At 52.0% G+C, this 21,474-nt stretch overlaps 1 protein-coding gene across 1 annotated transcript; it reads right to left on the bottom strand.

Annotated features, from left to right (window-relative positions):
• Positions 1 to 552: 552 nt before the first annotated feature.
• On the bottom strand, positions 553 to 15,131 carry LOC109774137 (protein FAR1-RELATED SEQUENCE 5-like). The gene is made up of 6 exons (XM_020332852.1): positions 14,820 to 15,131; positions 1,755 to 2,030; positions 1,536 to 1,663; positions 1,253 to 1,400; positions 1,018 to 1,132; positions 553 to 878 (listed from the first exon to the last, which is right to left on the bottom strand). Exons 1-6 carry the CDS (start codon positions 15,129 to 15,131, stop codon positions 553 to 555), a joined length of 1,305 nt encoding a protein of 434 aa, XP_020188441.1.
• Between the last annotated feature and the right edge of the window lie 6,343 nt (positions 15,132 to 21,474).

Raw genomic sequence — 21,474 nt, 5'->3', positions numbered from 1 at the left:
AAGTAGTACAATATGTAACATCTTTTTTTAGTCCTCATCTGTGTGGTCCCATAGCTTGCACTCGCAGTCATATATTTCTCCCACGGGGTCTGCAACCACCTGGAACGCGTGCTGAGACCACACAGACAGTTTTTGCGGGTTGTTGTAGCGCACGAGGTACTTTCTAGGCTCTTCCGTCTCTGTCGCCGTGAAGAGTGTGCTCAGTTTTAGCCTTTTTCTAATCTTGCTGTACACAGCTCGTGGCTAAAGCTTTGCCATCTGGGTGTCAAACCCATAGAAGGTCAGCGTGTTTTGTTCCTTCTACCCATGCAAGAATGATGACCAAATTATTAGTTTTCTCGCAGCAAAAACTTGTCTAACTAATAAAGTTTTACTTTAGTAAGCATGTTATTTTTGTCTTACGACAGGTGATAGAGCTATACCCGGTTACCCATTGTCTCCTTGTCCTCTGTCTGCCTCCTGGTTTTGACACAGGAGTTTACCTGGCTGAGAAACCAGTGGAGGTTTTGTCTCTCACTTAAGAAGTTCTTCTTGAGCACATAGTTCATGCTCTCACTTTGTTGTGTGGATGTCATTTTGGTGCAGAGAATTTCTTTGTTGTGCTGATATCCATCTCTCATGCTCGTTCCACATGGCCACCATCGTGGCATCATCATGGAGGTGGTACGTATCCATGAGTCCTTTCCAGGCAGCCTCAAACTCAGTTGGCATGAGGGGCCAGTTGAGGATTGATGTGAATTCATCCTTAAAGTCTTCATGCAGGTTGTACAGGTATGCAAGGTGTTGCCTATACTTCTTCATAATGTGCCAGCGGCACAGCTTGTGTATTGTGTTCTTGAAAGCATCTGGGATGGCCAAAGCCATTGCCGGGCACTGGTCTAGTAATGAGAAAATAGACGTGGAGTGGTTAGCAGATGGTAGTGCATATATAAAAATTGAACTGACACAACATTTTTACTGTGTTATTTTCCTTTTTTTGGGGGGCGTGGTGGTTGGAGGTGGTCTTGGCGGTTGTACCTGTGAGGATGCATGTAGGAGCCTTCCCTCGCATGCACCTTAAAAATGTCTTGAACAACCATCTGAATGAATCTGCATCCTCATCTCTTATCAGGGTGAAACCAAAGAATGTAGTCTGTAAGTGGTTGTTAGTACCCACAAACACCCCAAGTGGCATATGGTACTTGTTGGTCTTATATGTGGTGTCAAACGTTACGCAGTCACCAAAGGCTTGATACGCCCCTCGGCAGCTTGCGTTCGCCCAGAATATGTTCTTAACTCTGTCGGACTCATCATGTTGCATGTCACAGAATAATTCCTTGTTTATAGCTTTCATCTCCCTAAAGAAGTTAACAGTCAATAGGACATCGTCCACATCATCCATCCTTGAATTCTTTGCTTTGCTGCATATTAAAAGTGAATAGTCATTCAAAAATGCATGTTGAACTGCCGTCAGGTCATGCGTTGCGTAATATGTTTGTACTGATAGAGGAAAAAAGACGGAGGGGTTTATGGGAGGAGAACAAGTTTGTACTTACAGGTTAATCAGGTCTTTGGTATTCATTTCGAGGAAGTAGCTACCGGGGTCATCGCCGCCCAGTATGCTCATTATTTGCGCATGTTCAATGCCTTTGAACTGCATGTACTTGACGTACTCCAAGATTGTCTTGTCAAAGTTTTTGTGGGAGTGCAAGAAGACAAGCATTTTGGGGGTGAGCTATAGCCGGTGCTTGTGTTCCCAGACTATCTCTTTTTACGACAACTGTTCCATCCTTTTCCCTCTTCAGCCTCATTTTAGCCCCGCAGTTAGTCCTGGCTGTCATCTTGTTCCGCTGTCTATTTGCTTCTGACACCTTCGATTCATAGACTCCATAGCACGTGCAATAAAGGTAGACTCTGGTCTCAACCTTGGAGCCTTCCCTGATAGCAAAACCTGCGTGCTTTGCGTAGACGTTGTGGAAGTCCTTTGCTTCTTTGAAAGTTTCAAAGCACATCTCTAGCCTTGGCAGAACGTAAGCTTCAATGTTAGGTGGCTGCACGCAACAGTGAGCAAACAAAAACGCAGTTATGAAAATGTTAGATGGGGTGGTCACAGTACCATGGTATGGACTGTGCTTGTATGTTTTTTCTGAATGGATACTTACATGTGTATAGCTATGTGCTGCCTCTGGTGTTTGCTGTTCACCCTGGTGTATGGGCGCGGGTGGTGTCACCCTTGGCACATGCAGCAATGCATCGCTTGGAGGGAGCAATGTTGACGAAGTTCTCCGTCTCTCATTGGACGGCCGTCTCCGCTCAGATTCTTTGTGAGGTTGCTCCTGTCTATATGGCTCATATCTTGTACTAGAGTGGCCAAAATTTCTGTCTATTTGGCCTGGTCTTCACGTCGCAACCGCTTTTGCGGCATGGATGATTGATGTTGACAGAGCGACTGGTGGAAGCCCATGTGTCCTTGCCTTTCTGCATGCGCTAGGGAAGGAAATCATTTGTTGTTGGGGAAATTGTTGACCTTGTTGCAACCCAGCAGTGGCAAAGCTTGTATTCCGAGATATCGGTGTTTGCTGCATAGAAGAACCTATCCATGCTTCTGATGATTCTGGTGTATCTTAAAATTTGCATGTATTGTTGAAGTATCCAGGTGCTATTTCTGGTGTTAGCCAACCAGGCGTGCCCCATATCTGCTTGGCTCATCAAACCCTAGCTAGGATGCTTGGCCCACCACCTCCCACTTCGTGTCAGCGGGGCGGATGCACATAATGATCGATACTTTGGTCATACATGCATGTCGCCATAACCTACCATAAGACGGACCAATGAATCTATCGTTTGGTCAAACGACAGTTGTTGTTGTTGATAAACCGTTTGGGCCAATAGATTGAAAAATCATAAAAATCGCATGAGAGGGACCACAAAACCAGCACCTCTTGCATGCGGCCCGAAATGATGTACGTTGGGAAGGGATGATGTGTGTTTTCAATATAGAATAATGTACAATTTAGATGTGGTGCCAACCTCTCGATACAGACAACAACCATGAAGGCAAGGTAGTTAAGGACGAGATACGCATGGTTTGATGTAGGTCGAACCCAGCAATCTGAGCATGTGGGAGGGAATCCTGACAACGCATGAGCTCGAGCTTTGGTTGAGCGACATGTGATGGTGATCGGCCCTAACACGAACTAGGAGCAATCCATTCATGGCCAACACATATCCCTCATTATCGGTCAAAGGGATGATATATATATACACTCGGGGAGCCCACAGATATGCGTGTCATCACAAAAAACCGCACAAGGGAGACATGGTCGGTCAGAAGACCCCATATACACTACATGCGGCCCGAAAATATGTATGGGTACGGTGGTGTGTAATGTGTTTAAATCCCAAATGCACAACTTCGATGGGCCACCAACTACATTACAAACCGAACACCGTACCCGACTCCCAGCCTGGTTCAATAGGTACGATGTTAGTTTCCCAACTTCGAGGCGGCGGGGGGGGGGGGGGTGTCCCACACATGCACTCAACGTTTATTTGGTCTAGCATGGGACACATCTATATAAATCTATACATCTATACACCTACATAGTTTGCGAATAACTTTGAAAGTTGGTCGTTGGATGAAGCCAATCCGACAGTACAGAGATGGCAAATCTGAGAACTACTGGCCGTTGGATATCATCTACATTCCACCAGATTCTGCCACATGTATAATCTAGAAGACTCTATGGTGGAACTTAAGCATAATGCACAAACCTGAAAACACAAGCACTTCTCCTTTGTTCTCTAGAATCTTCCATATCTTAATTGCCAAACTTTTTTTTTCAAAATGAATTGTCACTTTTTGTTTTTACCTTTACAATGCACAATTCCATGAATCTTAAAATAGATTTTTCTATAAAACTAATTGATTTTGGATGGGATGAACTATAAGAATTAAACGAACATCTACATCATGCATATATGACTCAAAGCTTACATGCTATAGTGTAATATTTATTCAGAATTTGGTGACCTAATTTCATGCGTGCAATGCACGTGTACCTTACTAGTATCAATAGGAAACCATCATGGTCAAACCCTTCTCGTTGTTGGGTCAAAGAGATAGATTGTGTGGGCCCCCCTAATTGTCGGTAAAGGATAGTATATATACCTCAGGGAGTGCACGGATATGTGCCGCGTCTATAAGCCGCACAAGGGAGACATGCTCGAGAAGAACACCCTGCCCCCTATACCCTGCATGCAACCTGAAAAAGGTTTATATAATCGCGATGACAGGTCCAGTCAATCATTCTTTAATTTTTTAGAGCAAAAAATTACCCATAAAAACATAGTCTACAAATTAGCAAAACAAGGATACCAAGGTTTATATAGTTGCCATGATAGGTCACTATAGAGATATAAAATATCTCTATAATGACCGTGTCATGGCATTTAAATGAACCTTGAGATATGCAACTTCCCATCGGGTCACCCATCCTTGGACTACTCCAGCCCGAGCACGCTTAACTTCTGCGTTCCATTCGACTAGGCTAGCGGATGGGAAGCAGGCCCTTGCTGATAAGAAGTGCCTCCTTGCCATTAAGGCATTTCACGCTGGTCACCATATGGGACCTACTCCCTCCTATCACACACATTTGTGCTTTTAGAATCTGTGTGGGATATTTTACATGGCCGGTGTGTCGCCACTAGCCTTCAATGAGCACTGACACTGGTAGCGGGAAAACGATGGGAGAAGAGGTGGGAAACCGATGAGAGGAGTGGCGAGAAACAATGGTAGCCTATTTTGAAAACCTAGTATGAACTGCATGTGCTGTCGAAAGGGCTCAGGGTTGCCCTTCGATCTGGGAGCATCCAACGGTGCACATGTACGATCCGTGGGGTTTGGGTTCTGGCCAATCAGAACGCATGACTCAGATCGCGCACGCAGCAGGGGGGAGAATATCATACGGAAACCAACATTCGGTGGAAACCAGTGAAAACCACGAGAAAAAGATGGTTTGAAGTTTCAAAAAAATTTGAAAAAATGCGGGATGTTAAGAGGATGATGTTTTATTGCCACACAAAATTTCAAGTTGAAACACATTACGAGATGTGAGCTATGAAAAAGACAAAATCAGCATAGAACAGTGCCGAATAGTAAGGTCACTATTCAGGGCTGAATTTCCCTTTTTCATAGCTCACATCTCGTAATGTTTTTCAACTTGAAATTTTGTGTCACAATAAAACATCACCTTCTTAACATCCCACATTTTTCTTTCAGATTTTTATGAAACTTTAAAATATGGTTTCCATGAAGTTTTCATTGAATATCGGCTTTCGTGAGTGAACCGTGTGCTATTTGAAAACATTTCGTGAGAAGAATCTCAGTTTTTAAATCCCCATCAATCCAAAACTAAGCCGAAAATCGTGAAACCTGGCATGGTGTCATGACAAGGCACTTATATGTTGAGGAATTTTTTCATCCATTGTGGCGCAAGTTTTATTACAAGCTCTTACAAACCGGAGCTTCTCTCAAGGAAGCCTTGTGGTTCCGGTAGGGAACTGTGTCCCCCTTGTGGGCGAAACATAATTCCTGCCTCTTTTCGCCTTGTATTTTCTTCTACGAGCAACATGGAACGACAGGGTATCTGTGCTGAAATTTAAACTTATTCAGGGTTCGTTTGGCCTTTTTATACACTAATTGAGTTTCCTAGGCATTTAATGTCCATAATTCAAATCTGAACTTCAAATACATGCTCCAGTTCACCAAAATGGCTAGAAAATTTATACATGTGTCCTTGGGTGCATGTTTATGTCCCATGCCGGGAATGGGAACGAATTACAACCGTACCCGCGTCCTGGCTCTTCCTCAAAAATTTGGATTCTCGGTTTTCAAATCCCCGTAAATTCTAAACTCAGCAGAAAGTCATCAAAGGTGGCATGGTGTCACATCATGGCACATATATGTCGTGGTAAAAACATTGTCCAATTTGGGCCAAGCTTTATTACAAACCTCTTACAAAAACCGGAGCTTCTCTCAAACAAGACTCGTGGTTCCGATAGGGAAACGTGTTCCCCTTGTGGGCGAAACATAATCACTGCCTCTTTTTGCCTTGTATTTTCTTCCATGGGCAACATGGAACGACATGATATCCGTGCCGAAATTTAAACTCTTATTCAGGGTTCCTTTGGCCTTTTTATACACTAATTGAGTTTCCTAGGCATTTATTGTCCATAATTCAAATCTGAACCACAAATACATGCTCCAGTTCACCAAAATGGCTAGAAAAATTATACATGTGTCCTTGGGTGCATGTTTAGGTCCCATGCCAGGAATGGGAACGGATTACAACTATAGCAGTGTCCTGGCTCGTCCTGAAACATTTCAAATCTCGTTTTTGAAGTCCCCATAAATCCAAAACTCACCAGAAAGTCATCAAAGGTGGCATGGTGTCACATCATGGCACATATATGTCGTGGTAAAAACAATGCCAATTTGGGCCAAGCTTTATTACAAACCTCTTACAAACCGGAGCCTATCGCAAGAACCCTCATGGTTTCGATAGGCAAACGTGTCCCCTTGTGGGCCAAACGATAATCACTCCCTCTTCTAGCCTCGTATTTTCTTCTACACGCGACACGGAACAACGGGAGATTCGCGTTGAACTTTGAAATTATTCAGGGTTCGTTTGACCTTTTTTATTCATTAGTTGAGTTTTCTAGGCATTTAATGTCCATAATTCAAATCCGAACTACAAATACATGATCTAGTGCACCAAAATGGCTAGAAAAAACGTTCATGTTTCCTTAGGGTGCATGTTTAGGTCCCATGGAACGAATGGGAACGAATTCAACCATCTCGCCGTCCTGGCTTGGCCACAAATATTGCGAATCTCGGTTTCTAAATCTCTGTAAATCCAAAACTCACTAGGAAATCATGAAACTTGGCATGGTGTCACTACATGGTACATATAATTGTCCAATTTGGGCGAAGCTATATTACAAGGCTCTTACAAACCGGAGTCTGTCGCAACTCTCGTGGTTCCGGTTGGGAAACATGCCCCTCTTGTGGGCGAAACGATAATCTCTGCCTCTTCTCGCCTTGAACTTTGTTTTCTACAGGCAACATAGAATAAGAGGACTGTCGGGCTGAAATTTGAAACTGTTCAGGGTTTGTTTGGCCATTCTATATATATTACTAATTACAAAGTTTTCTACGAATTTAATGTAGTCCATAATTCAAATTTGAACTACAAGCGCATGCTCCATTGAAGCAAAATGGGTGGGAAATCGTACATGTGCATTGGGTGCATGTTTAGGTCTCATTTAAGGAATGGGAATGAATTACAAACTTGTCATTGTCTTCAAACATTGAGAATCTCGGTTTTTAAATCCCAGTAAATCAAAAACTCACCCAAAAAACATGAAACTTGGCACGGTTTCGTGACATGGCACATATATGTCGTGGTAAAAAAATCGTCCAGTTTGAGAAGAGGCGCACACATTAGTAGCCAACGAAGTCCTTTTTGAAACAAAAAGCTGACACGTTAATATCGCAAACGGTTGTATTATATTAACCATGTAGGAATTTAACCATACTTGGTGGCGTGCGTGCAGCTGTTTGATTAGACGGGACGAGCGCAAGAGGTCCGCCGTGTAGGCTCGACGGGACGCGTGCAAGCAGTCCGCCATGCAGGCTCGATGGGACGCATGCATCCTATCCACCTTGCTGTCGTAGGATCGACGGGACACGTGCGAGCAGCAACGCCGCCCATGCTCACTGGGAAGCGAGCTCTTTGACCTCCATGCACCAGCCGCCGCCCGGCTCACTCACAACTTATCCATTAATGGGTTAATTAAAGCACCTGGACGGAGGGTGCTTGCTTGTGATCCTGTCGGATTTCGGGTTCCGGCAAAACCCTTGAGGTTCGAAAACTGGGGTGCGCACGAAGATTTCCTCCTACCAAACCACGCCCTCACCCTCACCGCGATCTCACAGGCTAGCTAGATGAACTCGCAACACAAGGGACACAAGATTTATACTGGTCCGGGCCACCATTGTGGTGAAATACCCTACTCCAGTGTGGTGGTAGTAGATTGCCTCTTGGGCTGGTGATGAATAGTACAAGGGGAAGAACAGCCTCCTGAGTAGAGGTGCTCCTGTGCTTGGTGGGTGTGAGGATGGAGTGGATCCTATCCAAGATGTGTTCCAGATACCCCCTTCCTACTTTGGTGGCTAGTCCTATTTATAGAGGCCTTGGTCCTCTCCCCAAATATTGAGCGGGAAGGGATTCCATAACGACCAGTTTGAAGGGAGAAAACTACTACAAGCTATCCTAACAAAAGTAGTCTTCGCCTGCCAAAGCTCTGGTGGTAACGCCGTCTTGGGATCCACGGTGACCTCCGTCCTGCCGTCCTACTAGTCTTGGTCTCGTTGCACCGATATGGAAACCTTTGCCTGATGCCTCGGTACTCTTCGCCCGCGCTTGCCTCTTTAGCACCAAAGAGTAAATGAGGACACTGTGCACGCTGGCGCCTGCCTGGCACCCGCCTGGTCTTGGTCGTCATGGCTTACGTCACGGGAAACCTTGCGAGGTACCCCTTGCCTTGATCTCTCCGCCCCTCGCGAGCCAGCCTGGTGAGGCCACCCCTGAGGAGGTCTTGTGTCGTCCACCTCGTGATGCTTGGCCTCTCGCGAGGGTCCTGAGTACTTGTTGGTGAAGATGGGTCGTACGGGCCCACTTGTGGAGCCACGCCGTGGGCCGCAGGCAGGCAAGTCTGGGGACCCCCATTCCCAGAACACCGATAGTAGCCCCCGGGCCCAAGGCGCGTTCGGACTTGGCTTCGAGGCGAAACCAAAGGGCAAGTGCGGAGGGCCCCAACAGCCTGCGGCCTTGGTCGACGCGTGGCGATTGATTGGACGTGGGCGTCTCCGCTTCCCCACGCTGCCTCGGCAACTGCCCGATTTGACGAGTCGCTGCTGCATGCAAAAAGGGTTAGCATTACCTGCGATCGTGGCGGTCGACGGTTGGCCTCCCTTGGGCTATAAATGAGGAGGGAGGCGGAGCCCCCGTCGCCCATCCCTTTTTGCTTCGCCCACTTCGTCTTCCTTGGTCCCTTGATGGTTGAGATACCAATGGCGCCCATGAAGAGGTTCTCGGCCGCGGAGAAGGGGAAGACTCGCTGAGAGGGGCCCGGCTCCCCGCCGCCCAAGCGTGGGCGCGACCGTCCCTGAAAGCGTGCCGCGACCCCCGCCGCGACTCCTCGCTCTCGCGGCGGTGCCTCTACTTGGGGTGAGGTTCATCAAAATCGTGGCAGCCCCGTCGGTGAGGGGAGGCGCGCCATGGTCACACGGCCTCCTCGGCCGTGCTTTCACTCGGTGGAGGTGCTGCCAGAGTTCGTCGTTTGGTCCGAGAACCCAGCCAACACCTGGCTTCAGCTCCCGCGCTTCTTCGCCGGCGAACTGCCGGCCACAGGTCCATGCGGGCTCTGGCTGCAGGCAGACGGCTGCTGGAGCAAAGCTTCGTTGGTCGTGGTCGAGGTATCCGTTGCTGGCAACGTGGCCCTGGCCCGCGGCTGGTAGACGTTTGCCTGCGCGCGCGGCCTGGGCAGGCGGTGCAGCCTCCACTTCAAGTACGACGGGAATGCGACCCTCTACGGGAAGGTGTTCGGAGAAGACGGCCGCCGTGTCGGGTGCTGCCCCGAGGACAACGACGCCGACGAGGTGCTTAGCCTTGGCGATGGTCGAGATGAGGGCGAGGACGACCTCGTGCCGAGCTATGGCGGTTCTCCTTCCGGAGATAGCTGCAGCAGCGGTGGCTACGACCAGCCGCCGTGCTCGCTTTGAAGGTGGCAGCGGGTCTTCTCGCCGTCGCGCCTCAGTGAAGCACGAGGAAGGGTCCGGCTGAGCTCAGATGAGCGCCGCGGGTTCGACCTCGCAAGACGCCGCAGAGGCACGCGCCGCTTTTGTTTTGTTCTTCCTTTTCTTCCTGCATTAAGAGAGAGACGAGTATGGGGCCCCGCAGGGGCGTGAAACTATGATTTCCATGTTGTTATGCTATGTTTATCGTTCCTGTGTTGTGTCGCAATACCAATGTCTTATGTAGGCACGTAGTAATAACTTAGCTTGACGTGCTTGGAGTAGTTTCCGCCTCACGAGGCGCGCATTCCACCGTGCCTGACGAGGCGTTTAGGAACTGCAAAAATTTGTTAGTAGGGGATTCCGAGCCCTGGTCGCAGGCGCCGCTGGCCATGACCCAGCGCCTCGCATCGCGGTACCCGAGGGGCACGGATTGAGAGAGGGGCACCAGCTTGTGGCTCGAACGAGAGTGCCTCACGAAAAAATGGACAAGAGATGCCAAGATGCTCGCGAGGGAGCGAGAGAGAGCACAAGTCAAACAGAGAACCGAAGGCAAAAACATGGGCAGAAGGCGATGGAACAAGACCGACAATCGAACACCAGAAAGCAAATTTCGATTAAAGATGGGCAGGCCAACTACGGAAAGCAAATGAAAAGCCACGTCCGGCACCTAGTCTAGTCTTCTTGTCTTCTCACCAGCCCGGAGCTAAGTGCTGCCACTAGGACGTGGGAGGGAGCCCCAGAGGCCCGAGGGCGACACTCCTGAGACTCTGGGGCGTGTACAGCCCCACTCATTATTACGTGAGAGTGTCACGAGCGGAGACCTTCACAGGCACTGGGCCTTCTTCACAGGCGCTGGGCCTCTCTTCATGGGTAGAACTTCCGGAGGTGCTGGATGTTCCAGGCGTTCTGGATCGGTACCCCGTCCTGCGTCTCCAGGCGCGCGGCGCCAGGCCTGGATATGTGGGCGACCCTAGACGGGCCCTCCCACATGGGTGAGAGCTTATGCAGCCCTTCCCGGGAGAGCACCCGCCTTAGGACGAGGTCAACCACCTCGAGCGTCCTGGAGCGGATGTTGTGGCAGTCGTACCGTCGCAGCGCCTGCTGATATCTTGCCGCCCGTCTTCACGGCGGCGTTCCTTCCCCAGCACGAGGCCCATCTCCCTCATGGCGTCCTGCTGCGCCTCATCAAATGCCAGGACCCGCACGGAGCGATGTTTGACCTCATGAGGGAGAACCGCTTCTGCTCCATAGACGAGGAAGAATGGGGTCTCGCCCGTTGGCTTGGTGGCGGTGGTGCGGATGGACGACAACACAGACTGGAGCTCGTCGTGACAGCCCCTACCACAGGCCTCGAGCTTCTTCTTGAAGGGCCTTGTCTTGAGGCCTCTCAGGAACTCCGCGTTGGCGCGTTCGGCCTGGCCATTGCTTCGGGGGTGCGCCACCGAAGCGTAGCAGATCTGCGTTCCAAGGTTAGCACAATATGTCTTGAAATGATTGCTAGTGAACTGCGAGCCGTTATCGGTGATGATGCAGTTGGCGACACAAACCAACTCACGAGACCCTTGACGAACTTGACCGCGGAGCCGTCCGAGATGGTGTGGACAGCTTCTACTTCTGCCCACTTGGTGAACTTGTCGATGGCGACATAGAGGTAGCCTCCGACAAGATGTGGAGTTGAACCAAGCAGTTTGTAAGGGCAAGGAGATCGCCTACTTCGTGAAGATCTACCCGAGTGAGGCAAGTCCTTCATGGGCGATGGCCATGGTAGGATAGACAATGTTGCTTCTTCGTGGACCCTTTGTGGATGGAGCCCTCCATGGACTCGCACAGCCGTTACCCTTCGTGGGTTGAAGTCTCCATCAACATGGACGTACGGTAGCACCACCTATCAAAACCACGCCAAAAATCTCCATGTCTCCATTGCGTTTGCCTTCTCCAAACCCTTCCCTTTACCTTTGTAGGCGTTCTGGGAACGGGGGTCTCCAGACTTTCCTGCGTGCGGCCCACGGCGTGGCTCTGTGCGTGGGTCCGTACGGCCCATCTTCATCAACAAGGCATTCAAGACCCTCGCGAGGCGGACGACACAAGACCTCCTCAGGAGCGGCCTCACCAGGTTGGCTCGCGAGGAGTGGAGAGATCCAGGCGAGGCAAACCTCGCGAGGTTCTCGTGACGTGAGCCATGACGATCAAGATCAAGCAGGCGCCAGCGCGCATAGTGTCCTTGTTTCCCCTTTGGTGCTAAGGAAGCAAGCGCCGGCGCGGAGTACCGAGGCGTCAAGTAAAGGTTTCCATATCGGTGCAACGAGACCAAGACCAGCCGGACGGCAAGACGGAGGTCACCATGGAGCCCGAAGCGGCGTCACCACCAGAGCCTTTGACAGGCGAAGACCGCTTTTGTCAGGATAAGCTGTACTAGCTGTCCCCTTTCAAATTGGACGTTGTTGGCTCCCTTCCCACTCAATACTTGGGTAGAGGACCAGGGCCTATATAAGTAGAACTAGCCACCACCGTAGGAGACAACTCATTCGGAGGCATCTCATCTGATCTTGAGTGATCATCATCCACACACAGAGCACAAGAACACCTCAACCTCAGGAGGCTGTTCTTCCCCTTGTACTGTTCATCATCAGCCCAAGAGGCAATCCACCACCACCACACTAGAGTAGGGTATTACACAACAACGGTGGCCCGAACCAGTATAAACCCTGTGTCCCTTGTGTTGCGAGTTCTTCGAGCTCGTCCGTGAGATCTTAGCAAGCCAGGACGTGGATCGGTAGGGAAAGAACTTCGCGCGCACCCCAGATTTCAAACCTTAAGGGTTTTGCCGGAACCCGAGATCCGACATTTGGCGTGCCAGGTAGGGGTGTGCCGGAGCCTGTTCCCCACCAGTCAATCCGCCGACGCTCCACCTTTCCGATGTCCGACAACCCGAGGGCCGATGCCGACCGCTGGGCAGCCTGGCCTGCCCGGGCGGCGCCACCTGCCCAGGAAGATCTCAACCCCGCGCTCAGGGCGGCACGGGCGCCACCTAATGCCGCTGGGCGCGGGCGGCGTGGCCAGGCGCCATCCACCCTTACTCCACGACAAGCGCAAGCCGCTGCAAGGGCCGCAAGTCATGCCGCGGCAACGGCGCCACACACCCAGCGGGAGCAGGCGAACATGCGGGCCACACTCACAGTGGCACGGGAGCTGCTGCGGTGCCGATTGATGGAGAGCGGCCGGGATGCACTGCTGGAACGCGTTGCCGAGCTGCTGGACGCAGCGGCCACGGGAATGCCGCCCTTCTGCTATCAGCTCATGCCTCAGGCGGCGGCTGGGTCCCACGGCGGGCCTCGCTGCCCCCGCGTGCTCCCGGGCACACCTGGGGGCCTCGTCGACATCAACACGATCCACGGTGGAGGGCACCCTGCTACGCCTGCATCACCCCAGGGGGGCGCGGGCACGAGTGTTGCCGCATACGGCCCCATCGGAGCACTACCCTCCCATCCTCAGGACGGCATGACAGGCCGGGCAACATGGAGCGTGGGGCACTTCGGCGAGGTCTTCGGGGCAGCGGCCCCGGAGGCCTATGTGCCCCGCATGATGGACCAGGAGTACACGCCGGAGGACGACCCTGGCTCATTCCTCGGGCCAGGTTGGGAGGAGGAGGCGTTAGGAGCTGAAGCCTTCCAGGAGCCGCCCGAGAGCCCCACCAACCGCGTCGTTGACAACAAATACAGGGTACCACTAATCCCTCAGGAGCAAGCTTACGCTAACCATGAGTCGTAGGGGGATCAGGTCACCACAGCGGCTGGCGGCCCCAGCTCGGCAGCCTCCCTTCCGCCAGGGGGATCGCGCTGGGGGCTGCAGGGGAGGGGTCGGGAACCAGATCCCTCCCCGCGTCACACGGAGCAAGGCGCCCCCCGGAGGTAGGCCCTCTGCTGGGGAGGTGCTGAAAAGCCTACCCCCGGCAAAGGACCCGTGGTCGCCGAGGGCGCCGCTAGCGTCCCCTTTGCCCCTTTGGTGGCGTCCTGGTTTCCGGTCGCCCCCAACGGTGGCCGAGGGAGGCGCAAGGTGGGGCCCTCGTCTGGCGATATGAAGTAAGGCTCACGCTTGTGAAGATCGCCGCCCGTGACACTCTCACATAATAATGAGTGGGGCTGTACACGCCCCCGAGTCTCAGGAGTGCCGCCCTCGGGCCTCGGGGGCTCCCTCCCACGTCCTAGTGGCAGCACTTAGCTCCGCGCTGGTGAGAAGGCTCAAAGACCAGATGACTGGACTAGGCGCCGGACGCGGCCATTTGCTTTGGATCTCTTTTCTGTAGCCTTGCCTTCTGAATTTGGATTTAAGTTGAAGTTGAATTTTCATTGATGCACGCGGGGGTGCCTTTTCTCGTTCGAGCGATGTTTTGCTATCCGGTCCTTGCCTTACCCTGGACCTTACGACCGCTCCCCCCCCTCGTGGGCTCCTCACGAGCGGGGTAGGGTGCAGCATACGCGCTACGCGCGTCGGCACCACGATCGGCGCCGGATTCTCGCGAAGCCCTCTCGGGCTAGCCAGCAGACTCTTCAGGAGTTCCTCGGGAGCTCACGGTCTCAAGATCCAGCACGGCGGCTTACCCGACTAAGGTAAGCCGCAACGGCAAACTTATCGCCGGACCCACAGATTCTCGAAGGTGCATAGTCGGCTTGACATAAAGGAATAAAGACAGCGGTTTGTTTACACGAGGGGCTTCCCCTCTCAAAATGCTCTTACAATCTTTAGGGGTTGCGCCTGAGTTTTTGCATACAAGATAAAATAGTAGGGGAACATGGGATCAGCAAGATATGTCACTCGCCGCATCGCCTTTGGACGTGTCGCTCGCATCGTCGTCACCTTCTCCGGCATCGTCGTCGCCGTCGACGGCGCCTCCATCACCATTGTTGACCACATCGCTTTCGTCTACCGCGACCACCACCGCGTCGTCTTCGGAAGCGAAGGCCCTGACCAGCGCATCCACGTTGTCCTCCACCCACCGTGCGAGGTCGCCCCGGATGGCCCGCGGTATGGGGTCAATGTCGGCGTCAAAGTCGAAGTCGGGGAAGGTGTTCCGAAGATGGCTGAAGACACGGGAGAACGCGTGCCCGAGCAGGCCCCGACTCCTCTCTTCCAGAAGCTGGCGAGCTCTATCAGACCGGGCTTCCAGGCGCGTCACCACGTCGGCGAAGAAGCGCAGGTGACTGTTGTAGTCATCCGAGTGGGGGTGCGGTGCATTCTTGTCACAGACGTGGCCCAGCGCCGCGTTGGCCCTGACCCTGAGGTCCTGGAGCATGGGGGCGTGCTCGCGCTCCAATGTCTGCCGCTGAAGCACTTCCTCCCTATTTTGCCGTGCGACAGCCTCGGCGTCATCAACCCGTTTCTGAAGAGAGAGCAGCTCGGCACGGGCGGAAGCCAACTCTGCCTGCGCCATAACCAGGGCGTCCGCTGTGGCCTCCTCGCGCCTCTCTACCTCAGCCAGCCTGGGCCTATGGGCAGCGGCCCTACCTGCAGCCTCCGTCTCCGCAGGCTGCAACTTCGGATCATGCCAACCCTCAAGACCCGCTAGAACCTCGGCCACCCGGCGATCAACCTCCTCCTAAGCTTTGGCCTAGCGTGCGCCAAGGGCATCTTCCACTTGGGCAACTTGACGCTCCCTCGTCTCCAGCCGCTCAAGCTCGAGGCTACGCTCCACGGCTTCCAGAGCCAACGCCTCCTCGCGCCTCCGGACCTCTTCTTCCTCGGCGGGCGTCCCCCTCAGCGACGCAAGAGCTCTTTGCGCGCCTCCACCTGCTGCTCCAGGGATGCACTCCAGGCCAGGAGCTCCCACGCGCGCTTCTCCACAGCCTCGCGATGGCGGTCAGCCTCGCGAGCCTCCACCAGAGCTCGAGAGTAAGCCTCACAAGAGACCTCGAGGGATGCCTCGGCCTTCGCATTGTCGAGATCGCGCTGATGACGACCAAGGTTGATGGCCACCTTCAGCTTACACCGTTCCTCCGCCAGCCGAAGACCCTTAGCCTTGAGGTGCGCGTCGACGTCCGCAAGTTCACCGCTGAGTCGGTTCATCGCGCTCATCACCTCCTAGAAGAGCTCGTGGCGAACGATGCTTCGTTCGCACTCAAACTCAAGCGCACGGCCCACCTCGTCCTCCACCTCGGGGGCTGCAGGCGGGGTGTAAAGCGGCGCACCCCCCTCAGCAGGGGGCTGGGGGCTGGTGCTGCCCCAGGTGCCAGCCAGGCCTCACGAGGGGCCCTAGCTAGTCGGGGCCCTCTACTTGAAGATTTAATGAAGACCGAAGCCAACCAGCTACTGTCCATGACCAGAGGAGGGGTCCTGGGCATGCCCGCCAAGCTCCACGCGAGGCCGTGAGGGAGGGACGACGAGGCCGCAGGTTCAATGCGCCATGGAGGCAAGCGCGCCTCTCCAACCAACCCTGCTCCAGGGACAGCATGCAGACTCGGGGCGCTCAAGGCCGGCTGGGGAGTCGAGGAAAGAGGGGGCTGCTTCTCAGGGGACACAGCGGCCTCGACAGAATGGACCGTGAAGAACTAACGTCAGGAAGGGAAGCAGCACTCAAGAAGTCACAAAGATATAGTACTTACTCGTCAAGGGCGATGTACTTCCTCCGCTTCAACGGCCCGAAGATATCGCTGCTGCTCGGGGATCCTTTCCTCTTGCGGATCTCCACGAAGTCCACGTAAAGCCGACCGAAGCGCTAGACGTGGCGGCCGGCGCGGGGCGAGACCGGGGAAGCGCTCGGAGGGACAACTTTAGGGGCACCGAGCTGAGAAGAGCAGTCTGGCGCTGTCTGACCGCAACCCCCCGAGGCCTCCGGAGCTTCGGCCTCAGGAGCCGCGAGCTGCGTCGCCTCCGCAACCGACGCCCCAGGGGAGGAATCATGAGCTCCCGTGGACGACGCCCCAAGATCCCCAGGCGGCATATGCACCTCAGCACTCAAGCCACCAGCCTCCGTCGGAGCTTGCCCCCCTGCACCCACACTCGGGACGAGCTCGGCGCCAGCGGCGAAGAAGGGAACCACGTCAACGGGGTTCTCGCGGGGCCCCACCAGGCCGTTCGGAAGCAGCCCCCACTCATCAAAGGAAGGCATGCTTTCTACAAATTCAACCTTGTTCGTGCAGCGGTATAGCAGACAGCTCTTCCCAGGCATGTCATCCGGGAAGGGACACCCGTCAGGACCTCGAGCACTATTTGCCGCGTCTCAAGAGGGAGCCCAGACTCCTGAGGCCTCATATGGTCCTGACTGCTGAGCAAAGCCCACATCGGGCGAGAATGGCGCTGAAGCGGAGCGACTCGGCGCCTGACGAACTCCTTCACCACCATAGGCGCAGTCACGCGGCGGTCCTTCAACCTCCTCAGCCTGAGCCAAACGGGGACAAGGCAGGAGCTCGCGAGCCTCTCGTGGCCCCAACCGGAGTTGGGAACGGCAGGTGCTAACGGAAAATGGAGCAGAGGGCTGAGCACCCCGGCGTCGACGAATACCCACCGTGTCCGAAACTCGCTCGTGGATGGAGGAAGCTCGAAGTCAATCCCCACGCCTGCCGTCGCGGCCACAGCCTGGAAGCTCACGTACCCCGAGCTTTGCCGAGGATCCATCAGATGCAATGAGAAGAAATGACGGAGAAGGGCCACGGAAGGGGCAATACCCACCATGGCCTCACACACAAAGGCCAAGACGGCAAGGAGAGTCACGGATTGGGGTCGAGATGCAGCATGTGGATCTGGTAATGTTCAAGCACCGCGTTGAAGAAGGCGGAGAATGGGGGAATCAGGCCGGCCCAAAGGGCATCAATGAAGATTGGGACCTCGGTGGCTGCCCGGGTCAATGCGAGCGCGAGACGCAGGCCAAGCCACCGTCTTTCCCCACTCGTTGAAGCTGCTGGCGAGCATGGGACGCACCTTGCCCATGGCCTCGTCGTTGAGCACCAGCGATCGGCCAACTGCGGGCTCGATGGCTGGAGGCGCACTTGGTGAAGACAGAGGCTTCTTCCCATTGTCTGCTTGTTTCGGCGCCAAGGCGATGAAGCGGGCAGAGCACAGGTTAGATTGGAGAGGAGGAGCAGAGTCTCGGGGAAGCAGAGGAATTGGGGAAGTAAGGCGTGGGCGATGGAAGAATAACTGTGTTGGTAGCGGGGGCCGCATAGCTAGGCAGACTCCAAGGCAGCATGGTGAAGCGGAGAGGCCCACGTCCAATCAACCGCCACGCGTCGACCAAGGCCGCAGGCTTTTGGGGCCCGCAGCGCTCCGCACTTGACCTTTGGCTTCACCTCGAAGCCAAGCCCGAGCACGCCTTGGGCCCGGGGCTACTGTCGGTGTTCTGGGAACGGGGGACCCTAGACTTGTATGCCTGCGGCCCACGGCGTGGCTCTGCGCGTGGGCCCGTCGGCCCATCTTCATCAACAAGGCAGTCAAGACCCTCGCGAGGGGCCAAGCCTCGTGAGGCGGACGACACAAGACCTCCTTAGGAGCGGCCTCACTAGGTTGGCTCGCGAGGAGTGGAGAGATCAAGGCAAGGCAAACCTCGCGAGGTTCTCGTGACGTGAGCCATGACGATCAAGATCAGGCGAGTGCCAGGCGGGCGCCAGTGCATGCAGTGTCCTTGTTTCCCCTTTGGTGCTAGGGAAGCAAGTGCAGGCGCGGAGTACCGAGGCGTCAAGTAAAGGTTTCCATATCGGTGCAACGAGACCAAGACCAGCTAGATGGCAAGACGGAGGTCACCATGGAGCCCGAAGTGGCGTCACCACCAGAGCCTTTGACAGGCGAAGACCGCTTTTGCCAGGATAAGCTGTACTAGCTGTCCCCTTTCAAATTGGCCGTTGTTGGCTCCCTTCAAGCTCAATATTTGGGGAGAGGACCAGGGCCTATATAAGTAGAACTAGCCACCACCGTAGGGGACAACTCATTCGGAGGCATCTCATCTGATCTTGAGTGATCCTCATCCACACACACAGCACAAGAACACCTCAACCTCAGCAGGCTGTTCTTCCCCTTTTACTGTTCATCATCAGCCCAAGAGGCAATCCACCACCACCACACTAGAGTAGGGTATTACACCACAATGGTGGCCCAAACCAGTATAAACCCTGTGTCCCTTGTGTTGCGAGTTCGTCAAGCTCGTCCGTGAGATCTTAGCAAGCTAGGACATGGATTGGTAGGGAAAGAACTTCGCGCGCACCCCAGAGTTTGAACCTTAAGGGTTTTACCAAAACCCGAGATCCGACAACCTTTATATGCAATGTTTTACTTTCTATTGCTATACTCTTAGAATTGCATGTGTAGGTTGATTGCTTGACTTGTCATAATTGGTAAAATCTACCCACAACTATAATTGTGAAAATGATAGATTTTTATTTGGTCAAGTAGTCTAATCACCCCCGCTCTAGACATACTTTCGATCCTACACATTGACATCCACTTTGGGCGGAAATTTTTTAATCTTGAGATTTTCAACATCATGAGTAATCGCATTTCCTGCTTACTATTGAAAGAAAAGCTGTTACTGCTGCATATCCCCTTTTTCCTCTAATTCGAGCGCTCGCTCAGTGAGGGAGATCTGTTGGAGAAGAGTGGGACTAGAAAGAGGGAATACCCATGTCAGGCCATGTAAGGCCAATAGTTGAGGTACCTGGTCCTAGACATATCATCAATCATATTAAAATTTTCTTCTATCGTAGTGTTGAATTTTTTTGAGCATTGATAAATTATTTGAATTACTCTCAAGATCAGAGGGCATCCTATTATTATTATTATTATTATTATTATTATTATTATAAGAATTACCATAGGATTTGCCATAACTATTAGAGGAATTTCCAAGAAATGGCCTAGGATTAAAATTACCCCTACAAGCATTGTTATTAAAATTGTTTCGTGAGACAAAATTGAAATCTATGGGATCACTATTTTTCTCAATCAAAGTAGACAAACGCACGTAATTAAGATCAATAGGAGCATTTTTACTAGCAACCAATTTCATAAGTGCGTCAACTTTTTCACTCAAAGTACTAATGTCCTCAACAAAATTAACCTTTTTACTAGTAGGTGCTCTTTCGTTATGCCATTGTGAATAATAGCCATAGTATTATCAAGAAAATTAGTAGCTTCACCCAAATTAATTTCCATAATACCACCTGCGGCGGAATCTAAAAGATTTATAGAGACAAAATTCAATACCGCATAATTTTTTCGTATAATCATCCATAGATTTAAACAATGAGTAGGAAATTTTCATAGAATTAATTTCATTCTTTCCCAAGATTGCGCAACATGTTCATGCTCAAGTTGCTTGAAATTCATAATTGGTTCCTAGGGAAATAATTTTCGCGGGAGGAAAATACTTAGTAATAAAAGCATCTTTGCACTTATCTCAAGAATCAATACTATTTCGTGGCAAAGATGAAAACCAAATTTTGTACGATCATGCAAAGATAAAGGAAATAATTTTAATTCCACAATATCATTTTCCAAATTTTTTTATTTTGCATATCACACACTTCTACGGAAGTGTTTAGATGGTACGCGGCATCCTCATTAGGATTACCCAAACATTGCTCTTTCATAATAAGATTCAACAAAGCGGCATTAATATCATAAGACTTTGCACTAGCGGCGGGAGGAGTAATAGGAGTACTAATAAGATCATTATTATTAGTATTGGAAAAATCACACAATTTGGTATTTTCTTGAGACATCGTGACTACGCAAATAAGATCACAAGCAAAAAAAGATCAAACAAGATAAAGGCAAACGAAAAATATTTTTGCATTTTTGTGAAAACTTTTTTAGGAGTGGGGGAGATAAAAACGAGAGGCCAATGGCAAATAAAGTAATTGCCAGGAGATAGGAGTTTATGCGTAGGTACTTGATAGATGTTAATGATGTGTCCCTGGCAACAACGCCAGAAATTCTTCCTGATGCTTGTAATGTGCGTTGGTATTTCCCCGAAGAGGAGAGGATGATCACTACAAAAAAATTACACTTCCGTGATGATACGTGTTTGTCACAGTAGGTCGCGTTTTTTGTCATGCATGTACATCCATGACGATTTTATGACAGAATCAAGATAGTCATACCTGTGCTGTCGTAGAAGTGTTCCATGACATTACCAAAATTATCATCACGGAAGTGTCCACTTCCATGACGATAAATCACGTGTCACAAAAGTGCTTTCGTCAAGGGTGACCGACACGTGGCATCCACCGTAACGGAACGCCGTTAAGCTATCGGGTCGGGTTTTGGATCCGATAACCCGTTAACAGCCCCGACCAATGGGGATTTTCCACGTGTAAAATCATCATTGGCTGGAGGAAACACGTGTCGGCTCATCGTTGGGACAGATGTCATCCACTCATTGGACGGAAGGCGCCTATGATACGTCGACATGTGGCACGGCCCAACAGAGGCCCATTCCTGTGAAAAGGCCGGCCCGTTTGACTTGGTCAAAAGGTGGCGGGCCGGCCCATGGAAAGCCTGTTAACGACCTGTTTGCATATAGCCCATTTACAGCCCGCTAACCCAAGGCCCATTACGCCCTATCCGAATTAGGCCCAGTAGCGTCATCTGGGCCATCCACTATGATTCCAGCCCGTTTTCACTTCTGGCGCATGTATGGCCCAAGACGC

Source organism: Aegilops tauschii, chromosome 3 (assembly GCF_002575655.3).
Source record: "Aegilops tauschii subsp. strangulata cultivar AL8/78 chromosome 3, Aet v6.0, whole genome shotgun sequence".
Classification (NCBI taxonomy): Eukaryota; Viridiplantae; Streptophyta; class Magnoliopsida; order Poales; family Poaceae; genus Aegilops; species Aegilops tauschii.
The sequence above is the reverse complement of the archived record's forward strand: the minus strand, read 5'-3'. Positions and strand labels throughout refer to the sequence as shown.

Bases quoted from the DNA above. Each gene is read 5' to 3' on its own strand.
- LOC109774137 (XM_020332852.1), bottom strand. From the start codon at position 15,131: ATGCTCCAGGACCTCAGGGTCAGGGCCAACGCGGCGCTGGGCCACGTC. The intron at 2,031-14,819 runs GTGGATGCGCTG...TGTTGCGTGCAG, and splicing joins CACGGTGGGTGGAGGACAAC to CCACCTAACATTGAAGCTTA. The intron at 879-1,017 runs GTACAACCGCCA...TCTCATTACTAG, and splicing joins TCCTACATGCATCCTCACAG to ACCAGTGCCCGGCAATGGCT.